This window comes from Apis mellifera, linkage group LG4 (assembly GCF_003254395.2).
Source record: "Apis mellifera strain DH4 linkage group LG4, Amel_HAv3.1, whole genome shotgun sequence".
Classification (NCBI taxonomy): Eukaryota; Metazoa; Arthropoda; class Insecta; order Hymenoptera; family Apidae; genus Apis; species Apis mellifera.
In genome coordinates, this window is record NC_037641.1 from 10,248,148 (window position 1) to 10,268,249 (window position 20,102).

General features: G+C 20.5%; 4 protein-coding genes across 8 annotated transcripts; 2 read left to right on the forward strand and 2 right to left on the reverse strand.

Annotated features, from left to right (window-relative positions):
* Positions 1-834: 834 nt before the first annotated feature.
* Positions 835-7,397, reverse strand: LOC113218745 (ankyrin-3-like). Of its 3 annotated transcripts, none has more exons than XM_026440419.1 (10): positions 7,165-7,392; positions 4,083-4,184; positions 3,827-3,959; positions 3,502-3,665; positions 3,209-3,364; positions 3,009-3,137; positions 2,733-2,930; positions 2,295-2,591; positions 1,489-1,686; positions 838-1,178 (listed from the first exon to the last, which is right to left on the reverse strand). In XM_026440419.1, the coding sequence occupies exons 1-10, from the start codon at positions 7,204-7,206 to the stop codon at positions 936-938; spliced, it is 1,662 nt and encodes a 553-aa protein (XP_026296204.1). In that variant the 5' UTR covers positions 7,207-7,392; the 3' UTR covers positions 838-935. The 3 variants fall into 3 exon arrangements, with proteins under 3 accessions (XP_026296206.1, XP_026296204.1, XP_026296205.1); XM_026440420.1 differs by lacking the exon at positions 7,165-7,392 and adding an exon at positions 5,433-5,689; XM_026440421.1 differs by lacking the exon at positions 1,489-1,686 and having other exon boundaries at positions 835-1,178; positions 7,165-7,397.
* A 293-nt stretch (positions 7,398-7,690) lies between these two features.
* On the reverse strand, positions 7,691-10,312 carry LOC113218746 (jmjC domain-containing protein 5-like). 2 transcript variants are annotated; one of them, XM_026440423.1, is made up of 7 exons: positions 10,135-10,312; positions 9,704-9,845; positions 9,427-9,598; positions 9,136-9,300; positions 8,606-8,823; positions 8,376-8,528; positions 7,691-8,218 (listed from the first exon to the last, which is right to left on the reverse strand). In XM_026440423.1, exons 1-7 carry the CDS (start codon positions 10,272-10,274, stop codon positions 7,961-7,963), a joined length of 1,248 nt encoding a protein of 415 aa, XP_026296208.1. In that variant the 5' UTR covers positions 10,275-10,312; the 3' UTR covers positions 7,691-7,960. The 2 variants fall into 2 exon arrangements, with proteins under 2 accessions (XP_026296208.1, XP_026296209.1); XM_026440424.1 differs by having other exon boundaries at positions 10,112-10,270.
* A 492-nt stretch (positions 10,313-10,804) lies between these two features.
* On the forward strand, positions 10,805-19,661 carry LOC412158 (BTB/POZ domain-containing protein 17). 2 transcript variants are annotated; one of them, XM_026440422.1, is made up of 6 exons: positions 10,805-10,896; positions 11,045-11,155; positions 11,360-11,385; positions 17,392-17,628; positions 17,734-17,874; positions 18,354-19,661. In XM_026440422.1, the coding sequence occupies exons 4-6, from the start codon at positions 17,530-17,532 to the stop codon at positions 19,611-19,613; spliced, it is 1,500 nt and encodes a 499-aa protein (XP_026296207.1). In that variant the 5' UTR covers positions 10,805-10,896; positions 11,045-11,155; positions 11,360-11,385; positions 17,392-17,529; the 3' UTR covers positions 19,614-19,661. The 2 variants fall into 2 exon arrangements, with proteins under 2 accessions (XP_026296207.1, XP_624867.2); XM_624864.5 differs by lacking the exons at positions 10,805-10,896; positions 11,045-11,155; positions 11,360-11,385 and adding an exon at positions 16,824-16,977.
* On the forward strand, positions 12,023-15,772 carry LOC113218714 (putative histone-lysine N-methyltransferase 1; the record flags this gene model as incomplete). Its single annotated transcript, XM_026440033.1, has 2 exons — positions 12,023-12,781; positions 12,851-15,772. Coding segments are annotated over 2 exons (3,681 nt in total), but the record flags the coding sequence as incomplete, so codon positions are not given.
* Positions 19,662-20,102: the final 441 nt, after the last annotated feature.

A 20,102-nucleotide genomic window follows, 5' to 3' on the forward strand; every position in this document is an offset into this window, starting at 1 on the left:
TTGTTTTCCACAAGAATAGTTGCCACCTGTATATGAAAATATGAACTCAAGTGAAACTATAATTAATTTCTAATAAAAAATATATATATGATGCACAATGTAAAAAAATATATAATAATATTTTAAACGATTAAAAAGAAATTTAAAGATATTTAAATTTAAAGATATAAAACTATATATATTTAATTTTTAAATTTCGCGCGATTCTTAATCATTCGAATATATATAGATCATCTGGATGATTCGTGATTAATACGAATTGATTTACATGAATTGATTGTACTGTTTCAAAGAAATAGTATATCACATAATTTTATATTTCAAATTATATTTAGAAAAAGGGAAAAATTATAAAAAGAAATTATAAAAAATTAAAATTATATTTAAAAAAATATGAACATACTCATAAATATATAGAAATATTATTTACAATATAGTGTTAAAAATATATTTTGTTTTTTTTTTTAAATAAAATTATACTTTTTCCATTAGAATATTATTAAAATTCCTAATTTGATCGGATTCTATATAAAATAATTAATAAATATTATTATATATTAGATTATTATTACAAATCTACTCAATATTTTAAAATAAATAAAAGATTTTTTTAATATCTTACCTTAAATTAAAATCAATTTACAGCTACTTCTAAAATGGCATTTTATAATAAATGCGAAATGAAAATAAAGAAATAAAATTATTAATTTCTATGATGTTAATAATGATATAATATAAGAGATAGCTAGAAAAAGGCAACAAAAAAATAATTAATATGGTGAAAAATTTTATTAAAATTCATTACAGATAAATAACTTAACATAAAATATAACAAATATAAACGAAACTTAATTAACAGAATATGAAATAAAATATAAATGATAAAGAAGGAAATATGTAACAACAGAAAATAAGAAATTTTCTAATTACAGAAACTATATAAGGTATTCACGATATCTTATCCAAAATAAATATAATCTACTTTGCGTGCTGATGTAATCCGCTATCTTTGAAATTTCTTTGTACATTACCTCCTCCTGCCCTTCTTTTGCTGCAATATGCAATGCTGTGTACATATCTTTTGTGGTAGTGTCAACTGCTGCACCATGTTGCAGAAGTAACATAACAATATCAATATTTCCTAATCGTGATGCAATATGAAGGGGTGTTTGTTGTTCCTAAAATGAATCAAGACAATTGCCACATCATATGTATAAATATAGATGTATTAATAGTAACATATACTACTAACAATTATTATATATAATAAATTAACAATAAAATGTGCATCTATTACAAAAATAATAATGATATCAACATAAAAAACGGAATGAGACTGGTTAATGGAGTGTGCGAAATATATAATAACACAATAAGTACACAATGATCATTTATATGTATCATTTTATGTGCGATTTTCGTTAAAATATTAACGAAATCCGATCGTACCAGAAATAATTGTTTTTAAACAATTTTATATTTACTTACCCTTGCTCGAGCATCAACTTTGGCTCCGTTTCGTAATAAAATTCGAATAATGTCTGTTTGATTAGCTCTAGCTGCCAGATGTAGAGGTGTTTCACCCCTAACAGTTGGCACGTCAGGATTGGCTTCGTGTTGCAGTAGAAATATCACGATATTCATACATCCCATAAAACTGGCCACATGTAATGGAGTCAGTCCAGACTGTAAAATATATATGTATCTTCTATTAACATTTTAGTACTATGACTCCACAGTTTTCGAACGAATATACTTTCTTCTTCGATATATTTATGAATATGGAATACATAGAAATGATCATCTATATTGATCATGACAGAATCTATATAAAACATAACCGTTAACCAGTCTTTTAATAACTACCAAGCAACCTGTTATATTTTTTAAAATATATCTTTCTATTATTTCTCTTTTTTCAATTATGAATATTTATAAATATTATGTAAAAAATGAAAAATATTTTTTATTTGATTCTTGAATTAAACATTAACAAAAAAAATCATTAGTTTTAAATATTTTTTCATTATTAGTAATTAATAAATTTCACGCTTCACAGATATTAGTTTATTTTAAAATAAATAAAAATTTTTTTCATAAATACATTAAGTTGAAGTAATTGAAAAAGTTAGTTGTTTACAACTGATCGAAGAATGAGTATTTTAAACTTTAAATTAATGATACATATATATCAATAATTTGAAACAAGAATAAAAATTAGAATAAAAAAAAGAACTTTGCACTTTCTGAGAGAATAATTGTTACTTAAGCAATAAAAAAAGTTGTTAACATACCTCGGTGGTAGACTCGATCGATGCTCCATGTTTTACTAAGAGTTCAACAACTTTTATTCGATTCTTCTTACAAGCAATATGCAGTGGTGTGAAGCCATTTAAAGCTCGTGCATTCGGATCAGCTTTCCGGTCCAGAAGTAATTTCGCAACTCTAACATGTCCACAATGTGCGGCAACATGAAGAGACGTTAAATAATCGATCGTAACTTCATCTACTGGCGCTCGATGATATAATAATACTCTTGCTGCATCCACATGATCTCCTTGTGATGCCATGTGCAATGGTGCAAGTCCATTCTAAAAAATATAATATTTTCAATAATAATAAAATCGACATGTTATTTATTGTATTATATATTGTATTTCTTATACACAACATTGGCAATATAACAACTTTATGAGTTTAATTGATAATAATTAAAATTTTTGTATACATACTTTCGTTCGTGCACTAATAGGTGCAGAGTGTTCAAGAAGCGTGGTAATAACTTGTTCATGACCAGATCTTGCTGCACAATGAAGCGGTGTTAAACCATCCCTGGTTTTAGCATCGATTTGCGCAGAATTTTCTAATAATACTTTAACCATATTGTTTTTACCCCATTTCGCTGCTACGTGTAAAGGGCTTATATTATGCTGATAAAAGAAATCAAGAATATTAATATCAACAATACAAATTTATTAATTCTTATTGATATCACAATTTATTCGTACCTTTGCTAAATAATTCACATCAGCTCCACGTTTTATTAATAAACGTGCTATTTCTTCGTTTCCATAATGGGCAGCGATATGTAAAGGTGTAAAGCCACTTTTCGATGTAACATCAGGTTTATGATCATTCTAAAAAGAATAGAAATAATATGTAAATGTAGAATTATGAATGTTTATTTTAATTTTAAATTTTAAATTACCTGTAATAATAGATCAGCAGCCTTACAGTCATCTTTTTTAGCCGCAATATGAAGTGCTGGTAATCTAACTTTTCCTTTAGAATCATTTTCTAAAAGAACGCTGACAACTTTATCGTGTCCTTGTTGCATTGCAACAGCAAGAGGTGTAAATCCATCCTAAAGAAAATCATTCTTTATTGTCTAAATTGTATAAATTACATGAAAAACATGATACAGTTACTATCAGTTATTTAAGTGATAAATACATACATATATTCGTTACATAATACAATCAATTGTATACATATATTCACCTCTGTAGCAAGACTTTGATTGGCGCCGTTACTGAGCAACAATTTAACAACTTGATCATGATTTTCTTGCGCGGCCATGTACAAAGGTGTAAAACCATTTTGAGATTGAATATTAACTGCAGCACCATACTGAATAAGAATATTTACTATTTCCGCTTGGCCAGCTAAAAATATATTATAAATCTTGTTCAATAATATTCATAATTATGATTATATTTAATATTATATATAATATCAATTTAATATAATTTTGAAAACCTAATATTAAACATGTTAGTTTTCTTATTCTATTTTATATTATATAGTAATTAAAGATTAAATTTACCCAACGAAGCTATATGCAACGCAGTATTTCCTTTCTTTGTAGCTGCGTCCACTGTAGCACCTCTTTTCAATAATTCTGTTACTATTTCAACATGACCATCTTTCGATGCTAAGTGCAAAGCATTTAAACCATTCTGAAATGTGAATTACAAGAATATAAAATATTTTGATTTGAATAAAACAAATAACATTTAATATATATACGAATATACGAAAATAACAGATAATTGTAAGAATTTATAAATCTTAATATTTACCGAATTAGCTGTATTAATATCTAAATCGGTATCGAGAAATTCAATCACTTTTTCAAGGTTCCCAGACCGCGCAGCACGAAGAAATGCTGTCGTGTCGTCAGCCTAAATATGAAACAATACAATTCAATATTAAATATATAAATAATAATAATATTCATTTTCTAATTTTAATTTTCAATATTAATAATTATTGTAAATTATTATAAAATAAAATAAATTCAAATGTTTTGAAAATATTTTTTCTAAATTCATTTATCTGATAAATAAATTTTAAATTTAAAAATTTAAAAATTAAATTTAAAAAAAAATTAAAATAAAATAAAAAGAAAAAAATGATTAAATATATTTGAAATTGAATAAAAGATACATTAATGATTAGTTATTAATTAACAATGCAACAAAATTAATGCTTACAATACAATTATCTTAAATATTTTCATTATAAAATATTTTTAATTAGATTTCCTATTGATTGTACATTTAATAATATTATTTAAAAAACAACAAATCGAAAATAGAAATAGAATAAATAGAAATTTAAGAAAATACTTCTATTTTATAAATCATTAATGAATAAAACATATACATGTGATACAATATATTGCATATAAATCAATTATATGAATTATAATGTATTATATAAGTAAAAAATAATTATAATATAATATTGTTTTTATTCAATGCAGTATAAAGTGCAGTATAAAATGCAGTAAAAATGTTTTTTATTTTAAAAAAATGACTTAAAAATTTAATATACTAATATTGTTATGAAATCTTTTTGTTCACATTCAAAAATTTATAAATCATTTTTAATTTGATTACTGTATTCAAGTATTCAAATTCGAATGATTATGTTATGTGCTAGGAATACATATAATTTGACCATGACCTTTATCCTATCAACAATTTGATATATTCTTACTTGATTAATGAATTTTGTCCGCATTAAGTTATTTATGACTACTTATGTTATTCGAATTATTCTTCGATTAATATCTGGAAAACGGTACACGACAAAAACCGGCTTATAAAACATCTATATACCTATATCGTGCCTATACCTTGCTTACAATCATCCCCTCCCACTATTTCTTTTTATTTTATCTATGGTTATCAAGCTGAATTTTAAAGTTTCTTTCGTTTTCTCACATTTAGTATTGTAATCAAAGAAATTCATAAAAGAAATGTATCATTTAAAAATCCAATATAACGCACTTTTTATTAACGAAAAAAATAAAATTATTTTAATGTATCATTCCAAAGTTCACACCCTTCGATCACTTCGAGAAGAAGGAAAAAATACCGGCGACATTCCGGCACCTCTTACGCAAAATGAATATAGGATCATACCTGACTGGCACTATCTGTAACCATTGTGCTTTATAAGAGACTTTAGGCACTATGATTCTTTCACTTGTCCAGCACCTGCTGGACACGAAGGTTCTTTTTCTCGGTACGCGTTAAATCACCATTCATGCACTCCTGGGTAACGCTAAAGGTGAATAGGAATATAGGAGCCGCCCCGTATACCAAACTAAGGCGCAGAATCGAGCGGCAACGATTGAAAAACAGGGGTTGCATCGTTGCCTTTCTCACCCCCTGTAATATCTGTCCTTGTTTTTCTCCCACCAACTCATGCGATATATCGAATCTCATCATCACTATGCGCACGCGCCTATCAAACTTAATAATATATATATATATATCCATATGTATATGTATATCCATATATATATGGATGCATTTTCCCCTTCCTCTTCTAGATATTTCTCTTCACTTTCTGATATAGCAATCTAGGAAAATTAGCCAGGTTTTACAACGTGCAAATTATCGGCCGAGTAAATATTACTATAAATGTGTTTCGTGATACAATTTTATCTTATTGTTCTTGTCTTATTGAACAATAAATTAAATAAAATATAGCAAAATTTTTTAATATTATTATTTATATTATTTTCAAGTAAGTATAATAATTATATTAATAGTAAATACTTTTATATTAGAATAAGAAATTAAAAATTTATTATATTTAAATTAATTCTAAAAAAAAAAATTAAAATAAAAATACAATATTTTATATTGTATATATAGTATATATTAATATACTAATGAAAAAACGATAATATGTTAAAAAGATGATACGCATGTGCAATATTTAAACAGATTTAAAAATGACTATCGAATAAAAAGTTTTTTTTTAAATAATTTATTACTTTATTATTATATTCATGAAAGTAATAATAATTTTGATTTTCTTACGATCTTTTTATGTCACAAAAAAACATTTATAAAAATACTATTATAGATATAACAAAAAATTAATTGTGACGGGTTAAAGATTTAAGAAATTATAAAATGCAGTGAATAAATAATCATTTATTAGTACTATTACATTTTATAAAATAATATTATGTTTTAAAAAAACAGGATAATATATATATATATATTATTTTTTAAAAAAAATTTTGCAAAAATGAATGTTTTGTTATAAAATAAAAAATATAAAAAATTGAAAATTATGTTTAATATATTCTCCAATATTATATGATTTTAAAATTCGGATTATTCCAAATTCAGATATTTCCAAATAAAAATATATAAATTAAATCATTAAATATTGCATTATTATTTGTATTTAATTTTCAAAAATAATATAAAAATTAAAATATTTAGCTATGTGAAATCAACATTTGTTTGAATTTTTTAATTCATTGTTATTTCATTTCATGAACTAACAATATGATAATAATATAAATTTTCTAAAAATAGTTTCTAATTCTTTAAACACTGGATTTTCGCCAATATTACAACATAAATATATTAATGTAAAGAGAATGATATGTAATCGATATCTTTTTAATATCGATATTAAAACAAATTCCTATTAAGAAATAATATGGTACAATTATCGTTCATCGAAAATTACTGTAATATTTATTTTTAAAAAACCGGAAATATTTAATTCGATGTACACTGAAAAGAGGAAAGAAATTTTAAAAATGCGTCATATATATTGCAATATATAAGTGTGCATAAATATGATGTACATTCTTTGAAAAATGTTACTTTCACACATTTTTACCTGGAACCTAATGATCGGTGGAAATGCCTCTTCTGTCATCATTCCCAAATAATAAACTGTGTATTTCGTTTGACAAGTTTTACATATACGTATATTTCTTATGCTCCATACTGAAAACGTAGGTCAGAGGATATTTATAACATTCCGTTTCATTCTCATGAACGCCTTTGTGATACATCTGCTTCAATGATTTGTATATATATATATATATATATATTTTATTTAAACCAATAAAACATATTTAGCATCAATCATTAATTTAACATAGTATTATAATTTTTTTAATAATTATCAAGTAATTAAATTAAAAGCTTTATTATTATTTTTTCATTAATATTAAAAAAATTATATTTTTGTAATTCTTCTTAATTTAGTTAAATACAAATTAAATTACATAAAACATATATATATATATATAAAATAATAAAATAATTATAAAATAAATTAAATTTCATTATATATATGTATATTCATAAAAATAAAATGTCTAATAATGAATTATATGAATGAATTATAAAAAAGAATATGAAAGAATGTTATCAATTTTTATTAAGTAGAATAATATTGATTTATAAATTAAAAATAAAATATTCTATAAAAATATAATTCTATAAAAATATAATTCTATAAAAATATATTATATTTATATACAGCATTTTTTCAAATTTTATATACAGTACGGTATTTTTTCTATTTTTTCAAAATTTATATATAATATTTTTTTCAGAATTATAAATCGTAGAAATAAATATTTTTTAAATATATATATTGTTTTTATATTATATATTTTTTATATTTAACTCCACCAAAAACTAACTGAAAAACTTGAAGTCAAAGAAGTTACATGATGCCACCATTTTGGAGGAATGTAAAGCATTTCTCCAGGTTTTAAATAAGTCATTAAACCTCTTGCTTTAATAAAATTAGGCCATTTTTCATAATTTGGATTTAAAGGATCAACTTGTGCAGTATTGTTCAGTAATCTTGTATCATATGGATATAAATTCGATGAATCATTTGGATGATATAAAATAATTCTTTTATATCCAAATACCTAAAATGCAACAAAAATCAAAATATAATATAATATAAATTATTATTATAATATAAATTAATATATATTTATATGTATAAATTAATATATATTTTAATATAATAATTTAAAATAATTGATTTATATATTATTATAAAACGAAATTTAATTTTCATACTTGACATAAAAAATTATTTTTGGGATCAAAATGTAAAGGTGAAACAGTTCCACTAGGTCCAAACCAAACATTTATATCTGGATATTTTACATCATCATTATCTGTAAAATTACAATATTCAGGAATTGTAAAATCATCTTTCAATTCAGGAATCTGAAATTATTATTATATATTTAATATTTAAAATTTCATTTGAAATATTAAATATTTTAAAAAATATAGAATAAAACCTGTTCAAATAATTGATGCTGAGCTAAATAACCAACTTGATCATTTTTTGTTAATATATATTTTTGTAAAAATTCTGAAAAATTAAGAAGTTGTTGTGACCAATTTTCATCAGTATAACGTGAACCAATTTCAATAGGTACCAATCGATTTCCAGCCATATTAATTAAATACTTTAAATCCTTCCATTGTTTTAAAGCTTTCCAATGTTTAATACAATCTAAAATGTATATTATATGTATATATAATAAAATTAAAGTAAAATTAAAATTTATCAGGAAAATATTAAGTGACATGAAGATAAATATAAAAATAATATATAAAAAGTAATAATAAAAATAATTAGAAATTTCATTTTTAAAGTTTTAATCTATCTATTTTTATTAAATTTTGTATATTTTTTTACTTAAAATAATACATTCATATTGTCATTTAAAATCTTTATATGATAAGAAATAAAAATTTGCATGAAGATAAATTTAATATTTGAAAAGATATTTTATTAATTGAAAAATTAAATTAAAAAAAATACCTTTTAATATTGCAGGTATTTTAGGCATAAATATTTCTTTGTAAAATAGTTCCATTGAGGGTTCAATATATTGAGTAACTTCAATAAATCCAGGTAAAATAAAATCATATGAATTTTTGGAATCAATATTTAATTTTTTTAAATCCAATATTTCTGTTGATTTTGCTATAAAATATATAACTAAATATATAAATATATAATAAAAAATATAACATAGAATAATAAAAAAAAATTACACAACATAATTTACCATTACTTAATATTTAATTATATTTATATTTTAATACTTACTGATATAATTATTTAATTCTCTTGCAATTTTTGGTAATAAATCAGGTATATTTGGAAGTGGTGCTCCTAATAAAATACCTTTATCAATTTGCTGAATAATATCCTTCAATAAAATTATATTTTTTGAAAATTCTTCGATATTATTATAATATTGAAACTCTAATAGTACTGTCTGTAAATATTCATTTGAAATTACATAATAATAAAATTAACATAAATTTTAAATATTATTTTTATTCAAAATAAAATTAAAAAAATAATTAATATATTACATTACTTTTAAGATAGTACATAAAGTATAACAATATCGATATTCAACAGGAACAGATTGCCAATGGCCAGAATTTAATGCTTCCCATGTCTTATCCAAACAAGCTTCAATTAATATTAATGAATCTTTTGTCCATTTCATTGATGTTCTTTCATTAAAAAAAAATTAAATTATCAATATTATTTTTATGTAATAAATATAATTAAGATACATAAAAATATATACATTATTAAATTTTTATATTGCTATATTATATATAATATTTCAATTATAAATAAGTTATTGAAAATACATTTAAATACATTTAAAATTAAAAAAAAGAACAATAAATAAAATATTGAAAATAAATAAATAAAAAATAAATGAAATATTTTATAAAATTATAAAAAAAATTTAATAAATATCTATAATTACTTTATATCACATATTTTATTTACATCTTATTTTCAATGGAGAGTTTTAAATTAATGTTTATTGTTGTCAAATGTTTTTTCATTTCAATAGGTAAAAAATTCTGCATATTTTCGTCAAACAAATTCCAAGGAATTAATTTTGCAATAATTGTATAATTACACATTTTTTTAAATTTTTTAAAATTAAACAAATATAATAATTAAAAAATAGAAAATATAAAATAATTTATAAAAATTATGAATTAAAATTATTTAATTTTCTATTAGTGCAAATTTATCAAAATGAATGTATTTAAAAGAATATAAAGATTGTTAAATACGAAATAAAAGTTTTAGGTTAGTTTTATAAACATAAAGCATTATACAGTATTATGTTTTAAATACTATTTTATATTATTAAACTCAAAATTTTTATATAATACAATTATCGATATTTATTTTTAGAATAACTGAATACAACTAAATAAATAAATATATCATTAAACAACACGTTATAAGATTTATCATTTTGATGTAAAATAAATGTTAACATTGCTGCCATCTAACACTATAATTGTATAACATTTTCAAATTTATAAATGAAAACTTGAGGCCTATACAAGCTTAAAATGTTATTACGGGTAAAAAGAAAAAAATATTGTATTTAAAAATCTGTTAATATAATAAGTAATATTATTGATAAAAAAAATATTTAATCTAGAGAAGAAGAGAGAAGAAATAAAAAGAGCTTAAAATAATTTATAATTATATAAAATTTTATATTAGTAAAACGCATCAAGTATTAAGGTTAGCCATTTTATTAATTTCATCAATTTTAGTTATATTTATATATTAATATTTTTCATTATAGACATAAATTTGAATTATTTTTTGAATCTAAAATATTAATTTTATTTTTAATTTATATATTTATTTATATATAAATCATTTTTAGCATAGATACAATATTGACAACTAAGACATTGATAAATTTTATATTGTTAACAACTCCTACAAAATTGTCCTGCCAAGATAATAGAAGAATATAATAATACATTTTTCACAAGTAAGAAAATTTTTTTAAAATATCTTTTTATTTTATTAATATAAAAATAAATTATTTATATTTAATATAATATTATTAATTATTAATAATATTATATTATAATTAAATTATGTTTAGTATAATGTATTAATCATTTAAAAATTGAGTAAAAAAAATTATTATTAAATAATTAACATAATAATAATATAATATATTTTTTTGCAGCAGGAGACTATTTTATATAATTAAAGGTAAAGTGAAAAGAATTTAATAAAAAAAGATATAAAAAATAACATAAAAACTAGCAAAATTGTTAAGATATTAACTTTTTATCATAAGAATAAAGTTTAATTATTTTTGCCAAATTTAACTTTTTAATTTAACTTTTAAAAAGTTTGAGAATTTTCTAAATATAAAATATAAAAACAAATATAATAAAAAGAAAACTATATTTGCAAAATCATATTAGAAAATTATATAAGTGAAGATTAAAATATATTAATGAAAAAAAGAAAGAAGATATAAGAAGATTTAACATATTTTTACATATTTCCTCAAGAACGAAAAAAAAAATTTAAAAATATTATAAATAAAGAAATATGATAAATATTTCTATTTTCTTACTAAAAAATAGTAAGAATTAAGTGAAATTAAATATTAAAAAATCAAAATATCAAATATTAAATAATAAAAATGATAGAAATGTTAAAAATTAATCATGAAGCAATATTAAATCATAATTTGTAAACATCAATTTATTTTTGTAGAAAATTGCAAACGTGCTGCAATTTTTATAATAATTTTATTTCTTATGATAAAATGTTAAAAACTCAACATAAAACTAATTACGAATCAAATAGAAAACTTCAATAAATTGTCTAAATGTAATATAAAATCATCACAAAAAAATCTTTGAAAATAAAAGCATATAAGAGTATAAAGCAATCACAAGCAAATAAAATTCATAGCTTAATTGATTCCAAATCTGAAATTGATTGCAATATACAAATGCAAAAGGAAAATAATTGTAAAGCTAGTACATCTATTACAACTAGATCAAACAAAGATGTTTATACAGAATGCAAAAATCAAAGAATAGTAAAATCAATATGTTATTTAGAAATGAAAAAAAAGAAACCAAAAAAAATGTACCATAAAATAAAAAAATATAAACATCATATTAATAAATTAGGGAAAAATAAATATTGTAAAAAAATATTAAATAAAGAAAATACAAATAAGTTTTCCAAAATTGCAATGCTTCGTTCAAAGAAAAACGATATTAAAATAAATAAAAATATAGCAAAACATAAAAACTTTTTAAATACTAAAAAGTTAACAATAGCTTTAACAAAAATAGATGATCTTCCTTTATCTGAATTATGTAAAATAATTCCAGACTATGTTGCAAGTAAATTAAAGAAACAAGATAATAAAGGAATATATTATGAAACAAAAGATATCATAAAAACACAATGTTGTTCATACAAACAATACAGAACTACTGAATTGAAACAAAATGAAGAAATAAATGTATTATATCATAAATCAGTGTTTGAAAAAAAATGTACAGAATTCAAAGAAAATGTAATAGAAGGAATTGATACAAATATAACAAATATAAAATTTGAAAGAAATACATATAAAATGTACAATTTACAAAATGAAATTAATAACATAGAAATATTACAAGATAATGAACATAAATTAGAAAACATAAATTTATTAGAAAATATTTTAAAATTTTTTTTAAAAACTAAAGACAATATGATAAATAGAAGAACACGACATAAATTAAAAATTCAAAAATTGCATGAACATGGGATAATAAAAAGTTTAGCAATATGTAATAAATGTAAAGAAATTATTAATCTTTTACAACAATTTTCAAATAAAATAAATTTTATAAATGATGAAAAATTATGTATTGAATGTACATTATGTAATTTACAAATTAATTCTTTATCTCATTTTCAAGAACATTTAATGAATATACATTTAAAATGTGAAAAAGACATATTACTCAAAAAAGATAAATTTCCAGTTATTATTATTAATTTCAATAAACAATTAAATTTAAATAATAATAATCAATTTATTTTTGAATGCTGTTGTTGTTCAAAAATATTTGATCATATGAATAGTTTTGAAGAACATATTAAAAAATATCATGATTTTAATTACTGTATAAAAAAAAATAAAAAGAGAAACCAAATAGTTAAAAATTTTGAATCATGTACTACATTTCAAAATGAAGCAAAATTTAAAAAAAATCATAATTTAAACAAAAATCATATTTTTGATATTACCACCAAAGCAGTTGAAATTTCTAATCTAGAAGAAAAAATTGACACACAACATAATCATATAAATGAGTTTTGTATTAATACAAAAGAAATAAATTTTAAGAACAATATATATTATAATTCAAATAATAATAAAAATTTATTATCAAAGATAAAAATAAAAGAAAAACAGATAAATGATACTCAAATAATGCAGAAAATTCCAAAAATAAATATAAAAAAATTAAATATTGATGAGAAATATTCAAATAATATTACAATCATCTCAGAGTCAAATTCGAAATCACTTCAAAATCAAAACTCTAATTTTTTTAATGATTGTTTTAATCAAAAATATAAAGATAGGAAATATAAAAAAACTCATATGTCCACACATGTAAATAATTCTCATGTTGATATGTATAGAGAAAAACAAAAAATACAAGAAAGTAAAAATGCAATAAAATATGAAAATGATCTAATTTTGCAAAATGTAAATTCTAAAAATTCTAAAGATCATACAAAAACTTTTAAAAATAATAATATAATAAATTCTATTATAAATTTAGAAAAACCAAATCAAAACATTTCAATATCAGAAATAATTGATAAAAAAATTAATGTTAAAAATGAAAATATGGAATATGTTATTAAAAAAGATAATATTATGAATGAAAATGATGATTGCAATTATATATTGAATATAAATCTTACACAAAAAACAAAAGAAGGTATAAAAAAACAAAAATTAATTAAATTCAGTATGAATATTACAAAAAAATATACAACAAATACTACTAATAAAGACAAATTTATAGAAAATATAATGGAAGATAAATTTCCAATAAATTTTAATAGAAATTTTAATTTTGCTATAAATTTAAGTAAAAATAATGATAGTTATAATTTAACAAAACTATATTGCAATATATGTGATAAAAAATTTAGTTCTGTAACAACATTAAGAGAACATATGTTTTTACATGATTCTTTATTTGAAAATTCACAATTCACAAATTCACTAATGATACCATATTTTAATAATCCTCATAAAATAAAAAATCTATCTAGAAAAAATACTTATATATCTAGAAAGGAAAATAAAGTGTTATTGAAAATAAAAATATTAAAAAAAATTTTACAAAAGCGAAATAAAATACACGAGAAAACAACTTACCAAATTCCTAATAAGAATATAAATAAAAAAAATAGAAAATGGCGTTGTAGTCCATGTAAAGAAAATTTTGCATTACTTCGAAATTATTTACGACATAAATATTATTGTCATAATGATGAATCTGTAATTCATATTTGTGATAATTGTAATAAAATTCTTACTTCAGTTGCAATGGTAAACATTCATATATGCACTAATGTTACTTCTTGGAATTGTAAAAGATGTAATCTTAATTTTCCTAATGCCATATCTTTAACACAACATAATATGAATACCCATTTAGAAACTATAGGTCCACATAAATGTAAGATATGTAAATCAAGTTTTCTTACATCACATATGTTAATAAAACATGAAACCATACATTCAATGAATAATGATTCTAGCAATAATTTAGGCAACTTTATAGATTTTTCTGCATCTGTAAAAAACTCTTTATCTCATACAGTACATAATGTTAATACTGAATTTAATGAAAAAGAATCACAATCATTAGATAATAAAGATATCTTTGCTATACATAATGATACATTTTTACAACAATTAGATAAATTGAATGGAAAACTTTCAAAATTGAATATTACATCTAATATATTATATAATAATGAAAAAGTACTTGATTGTAAAAATTGTAACATATCATGTGTTACAACATTACAAATGAAACTGCATTTAAAAAAATGGCACAAATGGAACAAATGTGAAATATGTAATAATTTATATCTTACATATGAATTAACAAAACATTTAATATTTCATCATATTGTTTTTGATTTATGTTACAAAAAAAACAATATTAATATTCAATCAACTCATGAAAATATAAATTTTCAAAATGATATAATAGAAATTCTTGGAATGAAACGTTTGGTATCTCTTTACGAATATGAAAGATTTAGTAATATAAAAAACAAATATTTCAATTGTATAATATGTTCAAAACAATTTTCAAATATTGAATATTATAAAATTCATTATTTGAAATATCATGATACAATATGTTTATTATGTAATATAGAATTTAACTATAATTTTGAAGCATTTGAACATAAAATTAAAATTCATAAAAATGTTGATTTATATCTCTGGGTAGTACAAATATTATTATTAGCTATTTTACAATTAAATAAATATGGAAAAACCATTGAAGAAGTGATATTAAAATGTAGTGAAAGTAGAATATATTAAAAAATTATAATAATGATAAAAATTTAAATTTTACATATATTTACTATTTATTAAAAAAAATAAATTGAATATTATAAATTTAGATAATATATTAAATCTGTGTTTTAATTATAACTTGTAATGTGAATTTTATATATAATTATATAATTTTTCATAGATAATAAATATTAATGAATATTTTACTAAAATTATTCATTTAATTTTTTATATGATAATTTTCTAAAATTTTTTAATATTGTATTAATTATTTCTAGTTTTATATATTTAATATAATTATTATATTAAAAAATTGATTACTTAAAAAATAATAAAAAATAATTAAGATATCAAAAAATCCAATAATTATAAAATCTAATTAAGTAATAAATAATATTTTTTTTGTTTTTTTTTTTGAATACATATATATATTTTTATATATTCACTATTTATACTATTTTTATACTATTTTTATGTATTATATGTATTTGATATAAATTTAATAAATTCTATGAAATTTTATATCAGTTGTGAAAAATTGAATTTAAAATTCTCAAATTCTTGTCAAATTACCAAAAGCAAATAATTCCTAAGATAATATATTAATAATAATAATAATTATAATATTATACAATAGTTACTATTATTGAAATTATTAATTTCATTTTTTAAATATTTTTATTAATGTCTAATTATGATTAATTAAAAAATTTTAACTTTCTTAAGGAACTCGAAATTTATTTGAGATATTTTGTTGATCTATTGTATTTTATTAATTAATATTAATTTTATTATTTCATATTAAATAATTATTTATATATATATATATATATATATTATCAATTCAACTTATTAATTATTGAATTTTTGAATGAAAAATAGAATTCTAACCCGATATTAAAATTCGCGCTAAATATAGCGCCATTTCATATGTATTATACATTTCACTGTTTTATGTTTGTACAATTGACTTTTAAATCAATTCAACTACTATTTCATGTCATTGTGTTTTTTTGATAGTTAAGTGTTTCGAAACTGTCTTGGTAAAAATAATAAGATAAAAAACAGTGTCAATTCTTACTTAATATAATAAAACAATTTATATTTTCATAATTTAATATTAAAACATACAATTGAGAAGTGTATTTCACAATTCATTTCCTTCGTATTTAATTAATATAATTTCTTTACTTCGTTGTAATTATTTACAGTTTTTGGTAAATAAAAATTTATTACTTATTATTTTTTTAAATTTTATTATATAAAATATAAGAAATATAACCACTATTAAATATATTTTTTGTTTGAAACATATGTGTAATGTAATTAATTGCATATATATAAATTTTTATTATTCTATATATTTTTATATATTTTATTATTATACTTTCTTATTTTTCTTATCTCTATTATATTTTCTTATATATATTTTTATTTTATTGTAATTAATTTTTTATAGTTATCAGTTTTTTTTAAGTTTTTTATTTTTTTTAAAATATAATATATTTCTCTTTGATATAAAATATTATTATTTTATTTTTAATTATTATTATATTTTGTTTTATTTTTAATTATTTATTTCGTATTTATATATATGTATATATTGTATTTTGTTTATTTATTTTTTACAGTTATGTAATTTTGAAGAGCATTAAAATTAATAAACAAGAGACTATGAAAGTTTATTGGTACAATTACTTATATTATAAAATTAGTTATAAACCATGATATAGAAATAAAAAATACACAAAACAGTGTGATGACCAAGTATGACAGGTTCTTCTGAAATGGATACAAATAAACAAACAGAAGAATCTAATAATATTCCAAATAATGTTGGAAAATCTGAAAGTTCAGATTCAATAGAGGTTATTATTATATACATAATGATATGTTTTTATTTAAAAAAAGATAAAAATATAAAAAAATTTTATTTAAAAAACAAAAACAAATTTATTATATTTTCTATTTAGGTGGATAATTCACGTACAGTTTTATTAAAAATAGCAACATTATATGCAGAACGTCTTATGAATGATATTTGTTTAGTTGTTGATGGTATAGAATATCCAGCACATCGTCTTATACTTTGTGCTTCTAGTGATGTTTTTCAAGTAAGTAAATTTGTTTTTAAATTAGTATATAATAAGATGAAATGAAAAACAATTGTTTATTCTTATACAGGATGTCACTAAACTGGTGGTATAACCTAAAAGGACATGATTTTATGTAAAAAAAGTAAATTAATATTTAGAATAATATTTTTTTAAATTAAATGTTTATTCTTAAGTGAATTGATTCATTTATTTAAAATATTTAAAAAAATATAACATTGGATATAAATATATTATTGGTAGATAAATGAAAACTAGTTTTTATCATTTTTATGTTTAATAAAAAATAATTTTTAAATAAAAGATATTTTCGTTTCGTTATTATTCCTTTATTATTTTAACACTAATATTAATTAAATATTAATTAAATAGTAAAATAATGACAATTTTTTTATTGAATATTTATTATATTTATTTTAAATAAATAAAATAAAAGTAATATTTCAATATTATACTCATTATTATTTTTTTCAATATAGGTAATGTTAATGAGTCCTCAATGGAGTGAATCTCAAGAAAGTAGAGTAACCCTTCAAGAAACGCCACAATGTGTACCTATATTTAGTGAGTTTCTGCGGTACTTTTATACTGGTCAAATAAGAATTAATTATGGTGTCGTTCTACCAATATTATCATTAGCTGATAAGTATAATGTTAAGGATCTAATATCACTGTGCCTTGATTATATGCAAAATCATATTGCATTAGCTGCCATACATGGCACTTTAGTATCATGGTTACAATATACTTCAAATTGTGGTCATCACAATATTACTCAAGCATGCCAAAATTTTATTAAATGGAATTTGGAATTGGTGGCCAAAACTGCAGATTTTGGAAATTTTGATTTGGATATTTTAGTATCATTATTACATCAAAGCAGTTTAGTAATAAAGGATGAAATGACATTATATAAATGTTTAGAATCATGGTTGGATCATCAGGCAAATCGATTAAAAACACAATTATCACACGATGAATTAGAAGCAACATTGGAACAATTGGTAATAGCTGTGATGTCTCCAGTTAGATTTCCAATGATGTCTCCTCGGCAATTAGCAGAATTGCTATTATTTCCTTTAACAAAAAAGTATAAGGAATTCTTTGTAGAACGTATGTCTATAGGTATGTCATTTCATTCTGGTCAATTAGACAGAGTTAAAGAAGTGAGTTCAAGTGAAGAAGATGGCGCGTTACTTTTTGAACCTAGATTATATACTGTAGACACTTGTAGTTCATTACTTACGATAGAGAATTTTCACGGTTTACCTTCTTATCATACAAGAACACTTGTATTTTCGAGTCATTCGTGTTTGGCAGAATATGCTGGTGACCGTGCGTGTGAATGGGTCGTAGACATATATCCGAAAGGAGTTTGGTTTAAAAAATTTTTTTTGATAGTATGGCAAGGAACAGTAGAGATGCCAGAACATGTAAAACGTTCGGTTAGGTTATCACTTACGTGTAAGGAACCACCTGTAAATAGTAATGCCGATATGCGGGTAAAAATAGGTGTTTTAATATATGGTTTACAGGATGGTGTTGAGCATATTGCTAGAGTAACAGAAATTATTCACAGGTTTAGTAAAAAAGAACGAGTCCTTAATTTGGACGATCTTTTGCCGTTCGAGGAACTTAATCCGCAACAAGGTTCTGTAACAGAAAATACTTCTCCTTTCCTTGTAGGTCCAAATAAAGATATGCTCAAACTTCACATTGTTATATCACCAGCTAACTAATATAAATCTCTTAAACTGTATCAAATAAAATTTTATTATGAAATTCAAGTATATTTAATATATGATAAATTGCCTTTATTTTATGTTAAAACTTATGATTTTGATATATATTCCAGATTTTCTTTTGTTTGGATATATTGGTATTTTAATATTAGATTGACATAGATTGATATAAAGTTTTATATTTAAACCAAACTATATGAAAGAAAATATATAATAAATTATTGAAAGACTTAAACATTCTATATGTTTTCATTATATTAATATTTTGTAAAATGTTTTAAAGTTATTAAAGTTAGTTATTTAATCATTTTTAATTAGTTATATTTATTTGATATATATATTTTTAATTTTATTGGTTAATATTATTTAGAATAGTTTTTAAAAAATAACATAATGAAATGAACTCATATTAATTTTTTTGTTAAAAAGAAATTAAAAATGAAAGAAATATTTTTTAAAATTTCAAAATAGTTTAGTTTAAAAACT